Below are 17,645 nucleotides of genomic sequence, written 5' to 3'. Positions count from 1 at the left end.
TACGCACATACTGTTTCGAATCCGGATGGGTTTAGACACCATATCTATCACACACATCTATGGGGTTGAGAGGAAACGTTTATTTGTATTCAAATCAACAAAATAGAATCCGGAAGTAAATAATAAAGATATTTGATGCTGTTTTAATCTGTCATCGTGTTACTCTCTCACAACCGCCCAACTTATATGACAGGCCGTTTTTCACTCACAGTATTAATATAAGAATATCTCTAAATTCATAAGTAGATGACTACTGGTAAGCTGGATAAACGCGTTTGAGACAAGTTGGTGGTGTACAGAATTTGGGCAAACATATTTGGTTTGTTACAGGTAGAGAGGGTTAGGCATGTTGTTCGCGTGCAGGCCTACGCTCCCGTGGACACACGTGTTGCTAATTAAGAGGTCTATGAAGAGGTCGGTGTGACAAGTAGATACCAGAATGTTCCATACGTCGTTAGAATACGATGTAAGTTAATTACAGACAAATAAACATGTCAATGCTAGGCAACCATGGTCAAATCTCACATAAACAATAATATATGGGATTATTTAAGGAAGACAATATATGTCATTGTTTCAACTATCACTACGTTAAGGTTTCAACCTTCACAATCATTTGGTGACTGACATGACAATATTTGCTATTGCTCTCTGGGAAATGAAAAGTATCCCATTTTTACAGCAAATGTATTCCCTTCATTGTCACGATATTTCTCTATTCTTGTTACCTATGCAAATTTGCTGTAATCGTTTTCATAGTCGTCGGGTACCTCACATCAGCACGTTTTATTATGTGCTATTGAACTTGCCACTAGAACTCGTTAGCCGAGACAGGAGACGCACATATCCACCGTGCTACTTGTCGCGGACCACCCGCTACCCCTTTCTCCACAATGGTAAGCTCCAGTAGGCGGACCGTATACATAGTTATACGGGGTTAATTGTCAGGTCACAACTAAACCTATCCTGGCTTTACCAGTAGTATAGTGTTCTTAGCCGAGGCCTTATCTCGTACAGTAACTACGTGAATGAATTAAACCCGCGTCACATTATTTCTTTTGACTGCAAACCCTTTCACATTCACCACTCCACAGACTATTGGCACATTCATCACTCTGTAGATCCTTGGCAAATTCATCACATAATAGACCCTTGGCACATTCATCACTCTATCGACCATTGGCACATTCATCATTCTGTTGACCCTTGGCACATTCACCACTCCACAGACCATTGGAACATTCATCATTCTGTTGACCCTTGGCACATTCATCACACTGTAGATCCTTGGCACATTCATCAATATGTTGACCCTTGGCACATTCATCACTCCACAGACCCTTGGCACATTCACCACTCCACAGACCATTGGCACATTCATCACTCTACAGACCCTTGGCACATTCATCACAGAATAGACCCTTGGCACATCCATCACTCCACAGACCCTTGGCACATTCCTCTCTGTAGACCCTTGGCACATTCATCACAGAATAGACCCTTGGCACATTCAACACTCCACAGACCCTTGGCACATTCACCACTCCACAGACCATTGGCACATTCATCACTCTGTAGACCATTGGCACATTCATCTCTCTGTAGATCCTTAGTACATTCATCACTCCACAGACCATTGGCACATTCATCACTCTGTACACCCTTGGCACATTCATCACTCCACAGACCCTTGGCACATTCATCACTCTGTAGATCATTGGCACATTCCTTTCTCTGTAGACCCTTGGCACATTCATCACTCCACAGACCCTTGGTACATTCATCACTCTGTACACCCTTGGCACATTCATCACTCCACAGACCCTTGGCACATTCATCACTATACAGACCCTTGGTACATTCATCACTCTGTACACCCTTGGCACATTCATCACTCCACAGACCCTTGGTACATTCATCACTCTGTACACCCTTGGCACATTCATCACTCCACAGACCCTTGGCACATCCATCACTCTGTAGATCATTGGCACATTCCTTTCTCTGTAGATCCTTGGCACATTCATCACTCCACAGACCCTTGGCACATTCATCACTCTGTAGATCCTTGGCACATTCCTCTCTGTAGAGCCTTGGCACATTCATCACTCTGTAGATCCTTGGCACATTCCTCTCTGTAGAGCCTTGGCACATTCATCACTCTGTAGATCCTTGGCACATTCCTCTCTGTAGAGCCTTGGCACATTCATCACTCTGTAGATCCTTGGCACATTCCTCTCTGTAGAGCCTTGGTACATTCATCACTCCACAGACCCTTGGTACATTCATCACTCCACAGATCCTTGGCACATTCATCACTCTATCGAGCCTTGGCACATCCATCACTCCACAGACCCTTGGCACATTCATCACTCTGTTAGCCTTTGTCAGACCCTGTAGACCCCTGTATTCCCTTGTATGAGCCTTCATAGCTTGTCCACCCGCAGGGCTTTGTCTTACGTTCCCATTCACCCTTTCCAAATCTGTTTATCAAGTTTACAGCAGTGAATATTCATACTCGTACATTGATTGTATAGGATAAGCATAATATTACGTAATAGTTAGGTCAAGTCTCACGCGACAGATATCTCCATGATTAAGCACTATGTTCTCAGCTCCGTGTACACTGACTCGATGAACTCTCCCTGACTTCATACACAGCGCTTGGGTTGACCCTTCGCCTGTGAGAGGCAGGTACACATGGCACTGGCCAACAGAATCTGGGGAGAAATCCCTTGCAAGCTTCCCTGAATTTCTTGATGCTAGCATAGTATATGATGGGATTAATGGCAGTCTTTAAGTAACAGACACACGGAAGCAGAGACACAATAACAGACAGGTGTTCGTTTACCACGCTGTTCAGCATGATCCACGTGCTGTACGGAGCCCAACAAACTGTTAAAACCACAAACAGCAGCAGAATCGTCTTGAAAGACCTGGTCTTGAATCCAACGTCAATTTTCAACCTTCGAACGCCACCGAGAGTGGCGGTGACAACCTTTCTGTTGTAGGATATACAGACACCACGTGGTTGATCCTGCACGCGCACACATTTCTTCCTGACGGTAGCTATGATGCAGACAAAGGAGTGCAACATGAGGAGAAGTGGCACGAATGTTGCGAGGACTGTTGCCAGCATCACATACACCGCGTCACCCGCACCACGTGACCGTCCCACGCTGCACAAAAGCTGCACTTCCGGTCGGTACTCACCCCATCCAACAACAGGGGGGAAGGTCACTGTCCCCGCCACTACCCAAGATAGCAGGATGATGATCTTGGCCCGATTAAGCGTCAGCATCGTGGTCCTGCTGACAATGATAAGATACCTGTCTACACTGATCGCCAGCAGTGTATAGATGCCGACGGTGTATATAAGGCCGTGTAGGAAGCCAGTTATCACACATGCCGTGTCTCCCAGTATCCAACGCCCTGACAGAAGACTTGTTACTGCTACTGGAATAGAGATGGACGCTAGACATATGTCGGTTAGGGCGAGATGGGCCAGAAGCAGGTTGATGGCGGATCGCATGGCTGGTTTCCGGTACACAATCCAGCAGACGACAAAGTTCCCGCCAAGAGCTATTGTCATAGTCAACAAAAGCAGGGAAGCTAACACGAATCTGACAGGAGCTGGTAGAGTTGAAAGGTGAAGATAAGGCAGCGATGACGGTGCAGGGCTGGTGGTAGTCACGTTGATGACCGGAGTGAAATTCGTCACATCCATGAACGTCTGCTCAATGTATCATCATATGTATTGACGGGTGTAGGATATGCGTTATGACAGTCATGTTGAGGCCCGAATAATTGGTCACCTCCTTGTGTGCCTGCCCTCTCCATTTGTCGCGTATGCAACTCTCATTACGTTGGACGGTATAAGTGCATTGGTAAATACTTCTATGTCTTCTAAATGTATCTCCGCATGCATCAACACTTTTATCATCGAGTTTATCAATCATATATCACCACTTGTAGGAACCGGTATATCAGTGATATATCACCTGGTACGTCAATAATGAATGTGTCATGTGTCGATGGGTATATCCTTGTATGTCCATGGTATATCCTTGTATATCCATTGTCTACAGATACCATTAACCAACATTTCATCACATTCTTGAACACTCCATACTGCTTACGTCCCTTGGAACGTGATGGCCCGTTGTCGGTATTTCTCGAGGGCACCAACACCCATAGTTAATCCAACAATGACGTAGAGCATATGGGACGTCTGTTCGCTTTTGAAGCTTGTGTTTTGTTATGCAAAATACATCTATATGTTCATGTGATCACCCACCTGTATTAAAAAAATGACTGGACTCCGTTATGCAAGTTAGTGTCCATAAGAGTGTTCCAGTTTGAGAGGCCGTCACCATGAGAGCCGCCACATGGTCGTTCCGAGTCTTATCTCAAACGGGCGCCAAACTGTGTACATTATTCTCGAGGAAGACAAACTGAATCTTGTAGCTTTGTCGATAGAAAATGTATAAGGACTTTTGTATTAGACAATGCCGCCCTTTCCGGTTGACGTACATTGACATATAGCTGATGATAGTCCGTGATGGTCGTTAGCGTGTTCTTGTAAATAACAAATGTACGTTTCACGTGAAGATTAATTGAGACCCCACTGGCAGACTTAACTGGTATTTATGTCTATTGCTGTTATTTTTCATCAACAAGAAGTCCTCGTTAAGCCTGGAGCTTATCGGGATCAAGGTCACTACCATTAATGAAGTCACAGTCTATATGGTGCCTGTTATCTAATACGTTAGAGAAGCAATAAGGTTGGGAATAATGAAGACAGTACGTCTCCTCTGATTATGTTGTTTCGTTTGTTAGTTGTTTAACGCCGCACTTAGCAATATTCCAGTTATATGACGGTGGTCTGTAAATAATCGTGTCTTGACCAGACAATACAGTGATTGACAGTATGAGCATCAATCCAGCAATTGGGACACGGTGACATGCATCAACCAAGTCAGCGAGTCTAACCCCCCGATCCCGTTAGTCGCATCTCACGACAAACATAGTCGCCTTTTATGGCATGCGTGGGTTGCTGAAGACCTATTCTAACCCGGATCTTCATGGGTGTGTGCACATATCGATGTGAGGAGATCTTATCCATTATGTTCTCATTTAAAGGTGGTCTAGAGGGTAGAGCGTCTGCTTGGAGAGCGGAAGGTAGGTGGTTCGACCCTAGCCGCGTCATATCAAAAGACCTTAAAAAATAATACTTCTTGTTACCCTGCCTTGCACTCGGCTTTATGGGGAAAACAAAAGGACTGGTTGGCTCAAAGTCGTATACTGTGTGTGAGTGAGGTATCCACGTTTAACTGCGGCATGGCATCTCAGTGGGCGAGCATCATAAAACCGACATTAGTCCCGACTAGAACGCACGTACGCACGCACGCACGCACGCACGCAAGTTGGGCTTCCGGGTAAGAATATAGCTTCCCAGCAACCTATGCTTGTAAGGGGCGACTAAATGGAACGGATGATGAGGCCCGATGACTTGTTTGATTGCATGTCATCCATCTCAATTGCGTGGATTACTTGTTTGTTTGTTTGGTTTATTTGATGTTTAACGCCGCACTCAGCAATATTCCAGCTATATGACGGTGGTCTGTAAATAATCGAGTCTGGACCAGACAATCCAATGATTGACATCATGAGCATCGATCCACGCAATTGGGATACGATGACATGCATCAACCAAGTCAGCAAGCCTGACCACCCGTTCCCAATTAGTCGCCTCTTATGCCTCAGTCACATATACAACGGTCGCCGGAAGCTGTGAGGGCATAGGTGGGTTTCACCGATGCCCCGCGTGCCACAGATTTTTGCCGAAATCTGGAGGGTCTGGAGGTGTCTGGAGGGTGTCCGAAGGATTTTGGAATGAATGGTAGGCTTATACCGTCCAGTGACTGACCGGTCATCTGGTGGGAATCGGCCGGTAATCTCCCGATACCCGGACGTTGCCCGTCCGATGTAAACCAAATCGTGCGTTGCCCATTCGGGCACCGGCCGATGCCCGGATGAACACCGCCCGTTTCCTGCTCGCTATAAAAGGAGCCCGCTCAGTGCCCGGCCATGTGCGACATACGCTTGCAGTCGGAAAGCGCACGTTAAATCTCCAATGTAAGTAAGTAAGTAAGTAATCCCGGCCGATCATAGTCCGTGTTCGGCGTCGAAATTGCTGCAAGAACTGTATCACATTTCAGTTGATTTTGTAAAATTGTGGAGTCTGAAACTTCGGAAGAGTGGCAAGGCATACGGTGCCCGGCCAGTGTGTGTGTGGAGGGACAGGCATCCTGAAGACATTCTATGCTGCTCATCCCATTCAGCCCATTATATACACTCCGGAACAAGCACGTCAACATGTCCGGTGTCCGATGAATGATACCCGCTCGGCGCCTGCTCGATGCTTGACCGGACCCCGGAGGGGAACATTCCGAGTATTGACCGATTCCCGGCAGATGACCTATCGGCTATCCTCTGATGACCATACCACACTTTGTCCGATTCCATCGCGGTCTGGCAGGTGCCTGGAGGGTCACTGGTGGGCCGCCGGAAGATGAGTCGCAGATCCATTACCGAGTGGGGTGTGGACCACCGGTCGCCGCAAGAAAAAAACTTTGAGTAATTTTCTTCCGATGTGTCCACCGGGGTCTTCCCGATGTCAAAAACATGGCCACTGATCACAGATGATCATCCGGAGACCCGTCGGGTATCTCAATTTTGCCGATTTTCAGCCTTTCCGGGCATCGTTAACTAATATTTCCCAGCATCGGTGGATTTGTGAGTCGGACATTACGACAAGCATGGTCTCCTTTTACGACAAGCATGGGTTGCTGAATACCTATTCTATCCCGATTACTGGATTGTTTGATGATTGACTGACCGCCGTCATGAATCTGAGTGCATCGTTAAAAACAAACACAAAAAATACACCTCCTTGTACGTCGCAATGTAAGTGTAGCAGTCATTAACCCGAAGTTAAGTCCCATTTCACCTCACCTCATTCAAAAGGCCACACAACACATTCTTTGCGTTTGTGAGGCCATAGGTGGAGCCAAACGTTTATAGACAGTCCTGGGGGTATAAGTTTACAAGCCCCCCCCTGGTGAGAGTTACTCGGTCGGTGTCTTCGGGTCGTGCTCACGCATATATCATGACAACGTTCTGCATTCTCAGCTGTTCTTTCTCACTAATATACTCACATAAAATAGAAACGCGTATGCAGTTTTCAAGAGATTCATTCTGTGACTTCGACGTGGTTTTAAAAGCTGTGTGTTTGGAAGATTACAAAGTGTAACACAGTTCATAAAAACTGGAGGGAGAAGTCTTTGCATGTTCCCGTACTATCTCAATCACAGGAGTCGTAAAGCCTAGTAATGTGTGTGTCCCCAATTGGCCTGAATGACTGCACGACAGCTCCTGCCCAAGAAGTCTGTGGATGACATTCTCGTGAAAGCTTAGCCCAATTGCTGCAGGTTCTGTCTCTGCCATCCATGCTTCCATCAGGGATGCATCATTGAAGTTCCACCACAGATCCGCCATCTGCGCTTCCATGAAGTATGCATCATCCTGGTTATCAACACAGCTCTACCATCCGTGCTTCCATCACGGATGCATCGTCGTGGTTCCACCACACAGCCACCATCTGCAGTTCCATCACCGATGCATCATTGTGATTCCACCACACATCCACCATCTGCAGTTCCATCACCGATGCATCATTGTGATTCCAGCAAAGATGCACCATCCAATGTTCCATGTGTATATTTTTCATGTAATTCCCACAGGACAAAACACGAGAGAGGACACAATGTCAGTGTTGTAATGTGTTTATTGCATCAGTTGTTCATGCCATCTCAATGCAGTTATACCCTGTACTAGGCACATTCCGAGAATGTTTCCGATGACTCCACATATCAAGCAAGGAACTGCGGCTGCATGTAAATGGCAAGGTGCATAGTTCGGTGGTATCCGTGCAGTGTTGTCATGCGCAGTGATTAGTACGTACCATGGTGCGAGTCAGGAAAGGGGTACAGTGTCGTGCATCCTGCATCCGTTCTTTGAACAGTTGCCATGGTAACAATAAAGGGTATCCCAGGTTAATCCAGCAGCAAGTTTCATGGGCTGGTGTATTCCACTGTGGAGTCTGGGGTGCAGTGCAGTGAAGTTACAGACACGCGTCTGTCATGCCATGCGGAGTTTGCTTGTCTGTTTATCATGATGTCCGGTTAAAACAAGTTCGGTGCAAATAGCATTCGTGAGTGTGACGCCAGTATTCTGGGGCAACTTTCTTTCTGTGTACCGTCATTCAGTGGTGTGCAGCAAACGTTCTAAACTTAAGTATCCTTTCAAACATGGGTGGCATTTACTATTTCATGTGCAGTGTAAATAAACATTTGGCTTAAATCAAGTGCATTGAACCAGATTTCAACAGTGAGTGAGTGAGTGGTGTTTCATGCCATTGTTAGCTCTACCAGTTTGTGGGGGGAGGAGGAAGGGGGGGGAAAGGTTGTCCAAAATATCGAAAAATCCTCTCAGATAATTCCTACAACCAAAAATGGGCTTCACACATTGTATCCATGTTGGGAATCGAACCCGGATCTTCGGCGTGACCAGCGAATGCTTTGACCACTAGGCTATCCGACCACCCCTTTGCCTGATAAGAGGAACATCTACAGAGTATGAGAAAACATCAGCCAGGTCCTGGGGTGTGGATTGGTTAGCCCTCGGTTGCAGAGTGGTTAGCCCTGGGTTGCGGAGTGGTTGGCCCTGGGTTGCAGAGTGGTTGGCTCTGGGTTGCGGAGTGGTTGGCCCTGGGTTGCGGAGTGGTTTCAGCAATATTCCAGCCAAATCACAGCAAGAGACACCAAGAATAATCTTCACAGTATGTTCCAGTGTATTGAATCCAACCCAGGCTACCTATACACCCTCGAAGACTAAATGATATGTCTTTCACAGATTAATTAATTTTTACCAGCATGACCTTTCATACATCCTGTGTCTATATTGTATCACAGATATTTAGAATGCAAAATGGGCAAGTAGCAAGATCTGCATGCAGGGTAGAATGGGTTGATGAATGCTCTAAAGAGTTTAGGTAAGAGGTTGTGAAACATACAACCTTCAGATAAATACCCTGTTTGGTTCATAGTACATTGTTAAGGGGTTCTGACTGGAGAGTGTTTCTAACCTATTCTGACCTGGAATCGCAACAAGCTCTTGGCAAAGAGTGTTTCTGACCTTGAATCGCAACAGGTTCTTGGTAGAGAGCGTTTCTGACCTATTCTGACCTGGAATCGCAACAAGTTCTTGGTTGAGAGTGTTTCTGACCTATTCTGACCTGGAATCGCAACAAGTTCTTGGTTGAGAGTGTTTCTGACCCATTCTGACCTGGAATCGCAACTGGTTCTTGGTTGAGAGTGTTTCTGACCTATTCTGACCTGGAATCGCAACAAGTTCTTGGTTGAGAGTGTTTCTGACCTATTCTGACCTGGAATCGCAACAAGTTCTTGGTTGAGAGTGTTTCTGACCCATTCTGACCTGCAATCCCGTTGGAGGTACTTTGGAGGGAGTGTTTTTGACCTATTTTGACCTGGAATCCCAACTGGTTCTTGGTTGAGAGCGTTTCTGACCTATTCTGACCTGGAATCGCAACAGGTTCTTGGCAGAGAGTGTTTCTGACCTATTCTGACCTGGAATCCCGTTGGAGGTACTCTGGAGGGAGTGTTTTTGACCTATTCTGACCTGGAATCCCAACAGTGGTTCTTGGTAGAGAGTGTTTCTGACCAATATTGATCTGGAATCCCATTGGAGGTAATTTAGAGTGTTTCGGACCTATTTCAACCCAGAATCCCTACAGAGATTCTTGATGGAGAGTGTCTGTGACCTATTCTAACCTGGAATCACCACAAAGGTTCTGTTGGGAGAGTCTTGAGGACCCATTCTGATCTATAATTCCAACAACTCCGGAGTGGGACTTCCAGGTTCCTAGTTTTGTTCTTTATCACACTGAGGTAAGATCTGGCAACATGCATACATGACATCATTGTAAGTAGGTGAGGTGGAATAAATAAATCAAACGGTGCAGTGACTGCTTTTAAGTGTGCATGTTGCATTGCAAGGACTGTTTCTTCTCTATCTACCGGGACTAGTGCTGGCAGAGGATCATGCACATTCTATCTACAGCCTTCCACAGAGAAGACCCAAGGGTTGTGTGTGACATCCATAACTATATATACTGTGACATTGCGACACTGAATCAGTATGTATCTAGATAAATCTTAGGGTTCACAAAACATATAGAAAATACTTGTATGTAAAGTACAAAATGCAGATTGTAAGCACCTTATGTGAGGATTGAGTCTATCAAAGGATAATGAGACAACCATCCAATATACAGGTCAAGTTGTAAGTAGATGCATATGAGTGTTGGGGAGAGGTGTGAGCTGGTCGCTGGGCCACTCCGGATCAAGGCAGCAGCAGGGACTTGTTACACAAAGCCATCTCAGGGACTGGTAATTTACCATAGGGGGAGGAATTAGTCTTAGGACCAGATCATTGTTTTCCCCTTCCCCTCCCCCTTCATGCAGCATTTTTTCATGACCCACCTACTCCCTATAGTAAATGACCAGTCCCTAATCAATGTTCAAAGCCATCTTATTGCTAAGGCTGTTGCAAGTCAATGTTAATTTATGCAAGTTAGAAAAGAGATCATGGAGATGGCTCTGTCCAACATGGTCCCGTTATACAAAGTGATCATAGCCTTAAGACAATTGTAAAACCCATATATTAACATTGATCAAAGAGTCACAACGCCAAGATTGCTTAGTGGAACTGGGCCTAGGCCGCTTTTCTACTACACAATCTGTTTGATTATTTGTTGTTGAATGCCGCACTCAGCAATATTCCAGCTGTATGACAGCAGTCAGTAATTAATCAAGTCTAGACCATTCAACCCAGGGATTGACATCATGAGCATCGATTAACACAATTGGGATATGATGACATGCATGAACGAAGTCAGTGAGTCTGACCACCTGATGCTGTTAGTCGCCTGTCACGACAAGCATCTGCTGCTGAAGTCCTCGGCCCTGTTCCTCAAAGCAGTCTTAGCGCTATGGTGATCGTAAGTCCCATACTTTAACACAGGCTTACGATCATCGAAGCGCTAAGATCGCTTTGAGGAACGGGGCCCCGGATCTTCAAGGGCAACACAACAATCTCAGCTGTATCATTACTCCATGTTAAAGTAAGGAAGTTGATCGTCTTAATACTATGATCACTTTGTGGCTCTGGATCACCTGCTCAAAACGATCTTCGCACCGTCTTTCAGAACAGAGAGCTGAATCAGTGAAGTCCCTTTGTGCACGTGGGGTCAGAGGTGGGTTACATGTTTAAACAATGATGAAACAGATGAATAACATTTAGATTTATGTTGAAGTGAAGGGTACAATAGTCTTTGAGAACAACAAACCTAGAAAGCAAGCATTAGATCTCTTGGATCATAAATCAGACATTGACAGAACTAACATTGACTAACACCAATGCTAAGAGAAGTACACAACTACACCATTAACCAATTCATCAAAGAACTATCACAATGACAAAGGATTTCTATTAAAAACATTTCTTGTGAGTAATACATTTTACAAAACAGTCATAAAAGGACTATCAGTTAATGGATTAGGGCAGTAAAAAGTAATTATAAGATGACAATTCACTTTTTTAAAAGTGAGAATTATTTTTTACTTCCTTCAAAGAATGAAAATATCCAAATTTGTCAATTTGACACACTTTTAGTTTAAACTGAATCTGAAATAACGAAACCACAAATAGAACTTGAGTTAAGGTGAGCATGGCAATGTTGGATGACAATTCTCTACTGACCTTCGATTGAGCTTGCCAGACTCCATCACAATACGTATTACTTTGATCATCTTGAGGTGGATTTCTTTAGCATGTTTAGTGTCCAACAACCATGCATGTATTTATCCGAAAAAAATGGTTGTTCAAAAACAGCTAATGGAAAACCACCACTACAAGAGATCTGACAGCCAATCACAGTAGAGTAGACTAGTCAGTCAATATGAGCATCTATGCTAAAATGAGTACAACCAATGGCATTCAAGAAAGGAAGAAAGAATGGAGTCCTTTGTAAGTCTGAAGCTACTGCTTCCCCCCTCGCATACATTTGTTTGATTGTTTGTTGTTTAACGCTACACTCAGCAATATTCCACCTATATGACATCGGTCTGTAAATAATCGAGTCTAGACCAGACAATCCAGTGATTGACATCATGAGCATCGAACCATGCAATTGAGATACAATGACATGCATCAACCAAGCCAGGGAGCCTGACCACCCGATCCCGTTAGTCGCCTCTTACGACAGGCATAGTCTTTGACGGCAAGCTTTGGTTGACAAAGGTTGACAAAGTTCAAACATGCTACATGCTAATGATGAGCGAGTCAGTAATTATTGCTTAACGCAGCAGCAGCAATCTTACAGCTAATTGTGGCAAGGCTAATAATGAAGCTATACTTGCAATGCATACTGTTGCAATATGATATGTATCTTGACAATAAAGCCAAGACACGATACTGGAAACTCAATACTTTCCATGTTTCGGAGGTTGATACCATAAAGGGAAGTAATTAGAGACCCTTCCCACATGGGTATTTAACAAAAAATGGCTTGATACTACTGCATATTTTGTCAGAAAAAAGTTATTCTGATACAAAAAATATATATGTAGCCTGGTATATCATAACTGTATATACCGTATTTTCTTGAGTATAGTGCACACTTTTTCTCTCCAAAAAACACAGCTGTGTAGAAGGGGGTGCGCATTATACACGAATTAATGAGTTTTGATGTTTTTTCCCCCATGGAAAGACATTACCGTGAGCACGTAACACCGGAAATACCATGTCCGGTAGATTCCAAGAAAACGTGTGTACATGGATTGCTGTGTCCGGCTTAGTTTAAGAGAAAATACACAAGGTAATCTTAATCCCTGGATATAAAACAATGACTTACAGAACAAAAAATACAATTTAAACGGTAAATCAACATGTCTGGTGATTTTTAATCTCAAATTTCAAATTTGTACTGACCATGTTTCTCATCACCCGTTCTTTTGCCGGACTTCGTTAAAGGGGTACGGTGTATTTTTTTTTTGCGTTTGGTATTTGAATTTTTTTTTTCCAAAATTTTGAATCCGCTAGAGAGGGGTGCGCATTATACATGGGTGCGCACTATACTCAAGAAAATATGGTATGTTGTTTGTCCAGACCCGGTCTAAAGATGTAATACCTATGCCACAAAGTATTTCAGCCTTGATGCTCCCAATGAATATCACAGCCTACTTTACAAAGGATTCTTTTTTCTAATCCAATTCAGAATGCCAGAGGTCACTCCACCAAGTCAATGCCACAGGGCCGACCGCCATTGCACCAGAGGGATAAGTGAAGACATAGAGTTGTATCCTTTGATGAGTGCTGAGAACAAGGATGAATGAGGATGAGGAAGTAAATGAATACCATGAATCCTCCATCCAAATGTGAGGTGATTTCCACTTAGTTTATATATATCCCAGCCAGATCACGGCATCACGTCCCAGCCAGATCACGGCATCACGCCCCAGCCAGATCACGGCATCACGCCCCAGCCAGATCACGGCATCACGCCCCAGCCAGATCACGGCATCACGCCCCAGCCAGATCACGGCATAACATCCCAGCCAGATCACGGCATCACGTCCCAGCCAGATCACGGCATAACATCCCAGCCAGATCACGGCATCACGTCCCAGCCAGATCACAGCATCACGTCCCCGCCAGATCACGGCATCACATCCCAGCCAGATCACGGCATAATGTCCAAGCCAGATCACGGCATCACGTCCCTGCCAGATCACGGCATCACATCCAAGCAACACTTTGTTAAAATAGGGTCATGTCGCAATGCAGCAATGCTTTAACCACCAGGCTATCCCATCCCCAACATTTACTTGAAGATTTATGGAACACGGATATGTCTTATCTTAAAAAGGACAGATTATTACTTACAACTCCAATGGTTGCACACAAGACAGGATGATATAACACAGAAACACTCATTGGATTCAGAAATCTGCAGTTATCAGTACATCAATGTCTTCATGAGGTGTTCACCATGCGCAAGAAACCATTGTATGTTACAGCCAAATGGACATCACCAAAATTGAGAGGAAAATACAATCTAAACAACATGATTCTAAAGAACGACAGAATGTGCAGTGCACAAATGACTGACAGCTCTGTAACAACATAATCTGAGCTGAATTTGTGAGTGGGTGAGTGAGTTGGGTTTAATGCAACTTTGCATGGTAATTGAGTTCTATTACTATGTAGCTTAGTAAAGTGATGCAGGTCAAAGCTTTATACCACTATGGTCCAACCTACCAGCAAAGGCATGGTACTTTGAACCAAGACCATGAGCTGTGTGAATCTGGGATTCGAACCAATGACAACTGAGAGATCAAACCCTGCAGAATAAGATGAACCACCACTAGGCTGAAATCTGTGCCATGGAATATGAGCTGGACGAAAATGTCTGTCACATGTCTGAAGTTAAATCTCATCAGTACAAATACAGAGTACACAGTGTCATGAGTAAAAATACAACACTGATGAGCGAGGTACCACATGTGTCTCTATATCATGTACATAGCATGTATATAGCATTTACGTAGCATGTGCATATCATGTATATAGCATGTGCATATCATGTATATAGCAGGTATATATACAGCATGTATATAGCATCATGTACATGTCATATATATGTCATGTGTATATATGTAGATATAACATATATTATATCATGTATGTAGATATAACATATATGTACATAGCATGTATACTATATATCATGAAGATATATCTATATATCATGTACATAGCATGTGCATGTTTGTAGATATAACATATATCGTGTGTGTAGATATAACATATATCACGTACATATGTATATATCGTACATAGCAGGTATATATCATGTACATAGCAGGTATATATCATGTAGATATGAGATATATATCATGTATATTCCCATGAGTATATCATGTATATATCATGTACATAGCATGTAAATATCATGTAAATATCATGTAGATATGAGATATATATCATGTATATTCCCATGAGTAAAGCCAAATCGGCCAATACTTGTGAGGATAAACCCAGTGGTACTTTACTACTCACAGAACTTCCTGGTAAAGTGTATATAGTGGGGTGTGTAAACTTCTGTCATATTACCATAGTTAATCTGATATGGCGTGACAGATTAACTGTAGTAATATGAAAGAATCAAGCGATCCTTGACATCTATTTTAAGTAACGCTGTAGCCATTGGTATAGAAGATGCATCTCGGACGTGTAGACAAAGCATTCCAGGCCTACATGTCCTGGGAAACATCTATTGGGGTCAGGGGGCAAGATGGGATGGATGAATCAATGGATGCTGTGATGATGAAAGAGGATGAGGAACAAAACAACACAATTTATAGGACGTAGGATGAGTGAGCATGGTTTTACGCCGCTTTAAGCAATATTCCAGCAATATCACAGCGGGGGACACCAGAAATGGGCTCCACTCATTGTTCCTATGTCGGGAATCCCACCCGTGTCTTCGACATGACGACCAAACACTTTAACCACTAGGCTACCCGACTGCCTTATATGACGTAGGAGGAGACAGACTGGAGATCAGTGACCAGAAATACTTGTTGATATACTTTGGATAGATCAGTGAAGCAAACGCTGACCAGAAATACTTGTGAATATACTTCTGGTATTTCAATGAAGCAAACATGAATTCTTTCAAAATTCATTCAAAATCCATGAAAAAGTGTAGATGGCTGACATGATGGTTTATACCTGTAGGTCTAACTGTGATTGTCACTTTAGTAGCAGATGAGTTGACTTGAACAACAAACTTCATGACTACTCCATGGTGTTGGTCATTGTACAATGGCTGCTACGGTGGCCTATCCTCTGCTCTCAAATTACTGGCATCAGAAAACAAGACACATACTAGTAGATGGAGAAAGTGTAGAACTGAATAAATATACTACTCAAAAGAAGTTATGAACAGCACGAAATGACAGATTAACTTTAGTAATATGATTTTTGGTTTGGTTTGTTGTTTACACCGCACTGAGCAATATTCCAGCTATGTGACGGCAGTTTGTAAATAATCGAGTCTGGACCAGACAATCCAGTGATTGACATCATGAACATCGAACAACACAATTGGGAAAAGATGACACGCATCAACCAAGTCAGCAATCACGTTAGTCGCCTTTTACGATAAGCATAGTTGCCTTTGACGGCAAGCATGGGTTGCTGACGACCTATTCTACCCCAGATTTTCGCAGGTCTTTAGTAATATGAAAGAATTTGGTGTTCCCTAACTTCTTTAGAGTAGAATACTTCATATTGTGAAAGCAGCTACACAGCAAACACTGCAGCTGTAACCATGGTTACAATGAATCATGTGACAGAAAGTAATAGGAAATCGTCAAAAATCCCCAATCTGCAAGACAAATGGCTGCGGTTGGAAGTGTGGCCTTCTGACAGTTGCTATGGCGATCATCGTAATGGTAGACTCTCTCAAATGTCGAGATTGTAAAGTGGTAACAGGATTAACAAACTCAACACGTGTCATACTCACATGGACGAGGAACAATATTCAATATCAAAATAAATAAATGACTAAAATATACCTAAAATCCCATTTGGTAATTTGTAATAATAGCTATGATAACATGCCAACAATTGTTTATGCCACAAACTAGGCTTGAGGAGTCATACCTTCAGAAAATATACTACTCAAAACTAGTTAATAAACACCTAATTCTTTCATATTACAATAATTAATCTGCCATGACAGATTAACTATAGTAATATGAAAGAATTGTGTTGCTTAACCTTTTCTGAGTAATATAGATTTTGCCATTCGTTTTTCATACTACATAATGAATTGTAAAATGTCATTGTCTGTTGGTATTCAAAGTTCCCAAGCCTTGGTTGGTTTCCGCACATGCAACTGACAGATGTTACCTATACAACATGTATTGCTTTCGTATCGATGAAAATTGTTGTGATACAATACTGGCGTCAGGGCCCACAGTTAACCCTTAAAGCCCCAACAACACCATCACACCTCTGTCTTCAGTAGGAGTCCACATTAAACAGTTAATCTGACAACCATTTCATATTCTGGGGTTCTGAGGTGCTTGGGTCCAAAATAATAATAATCTTTTGAAACATTCTGACCTCAAGTTTTACCCCTCTAAATAATTGTTCATTAGACATCAGGTGAATATTCAGAATGTTTGAAAAATAATGTATTATGAGTCCAAAGAACATATTTTGTCCCCATCCTCTGTATGTTTTCAAGAACTGACTGAATTAATATTTTATCTCAAACAAATATGACAGACCCCTCCCCCTCCCAATATTAAATTGACATGGTTGGTCCCTAAAAAGACATGGGATAATATATGATCAAACTATAATCTACATATTCCATTGGATTGCACAACCAAAAGGTAGAGACAGTAAATACATTTGACCAGTCT

General features: G+C 43.2%; 2 protein-coding genes across 2 annotated transcripts; both read right to left on the bottom strand.

Annotated features, from left to right (window-relative positions):
- Positions 1 to 1,169: 1,169 nt before the first annotated feature.
- On the bottom strand, positions 1,170 to 2,154 carry LOC139475632 (neurogenic locus protein delta-like). The gene is made up of 2 exons (XM_071258820.1): positions 1,448 to 2,154; positions 1,170 to 1,356 (listed from the first exon to the last, which is right to left on the bottom strand). The coding sequence occupies exons 1-2, from the start codon at positions 2,152 to 2,154 to the stop codon at positions 1,170 to 1,172; spliced, it is 894 nt and encodes a 297-aa protein (XP_071114921.1).
- Positions 2,155 to 2,384: 230 nt separating this feature from the next.
- LOC139475066 (probable G-protein coupled receptor 63) lies at positions 2,385 to 3,743 on the bottom strand. The gene has a single exon (XM_071258295.1). The coding sequence runs from the start codon at positions 3,725 to 3,727 to the stop codon at positions 2,612 to 2,614; it is 1,116 nt and encodes a 371-aa protein (XP_071114396.1). The 5' UTR covers positions 3,728 to 3,743; the 3' UTR covers positions 2,385 to 2,611.
- Between the last annotated feature and the right edge of the window lie 13,902 nt (positions 3,744 to 17,645).

Source organism: Haliotis cracherodii, unplaced genomic scaffold (assembly GCF_022045235.1).
Source record: "Haliotis cracherodii isolate W230 unplaced genomic scaffold, xgHalCrac1.p SCAF_3, whole genome shotgun sequence".
NCBI lineage: Eukaryota > Metazoa > Mollusca > Gastropoda > Lepetellida > Haliotidae > Haliotis > Haliotis cracherodii.
Note: the sequence above shows the minus strand (reverse complement) of the source record. Positions and strands in the feature narration are given on the sequence as shown.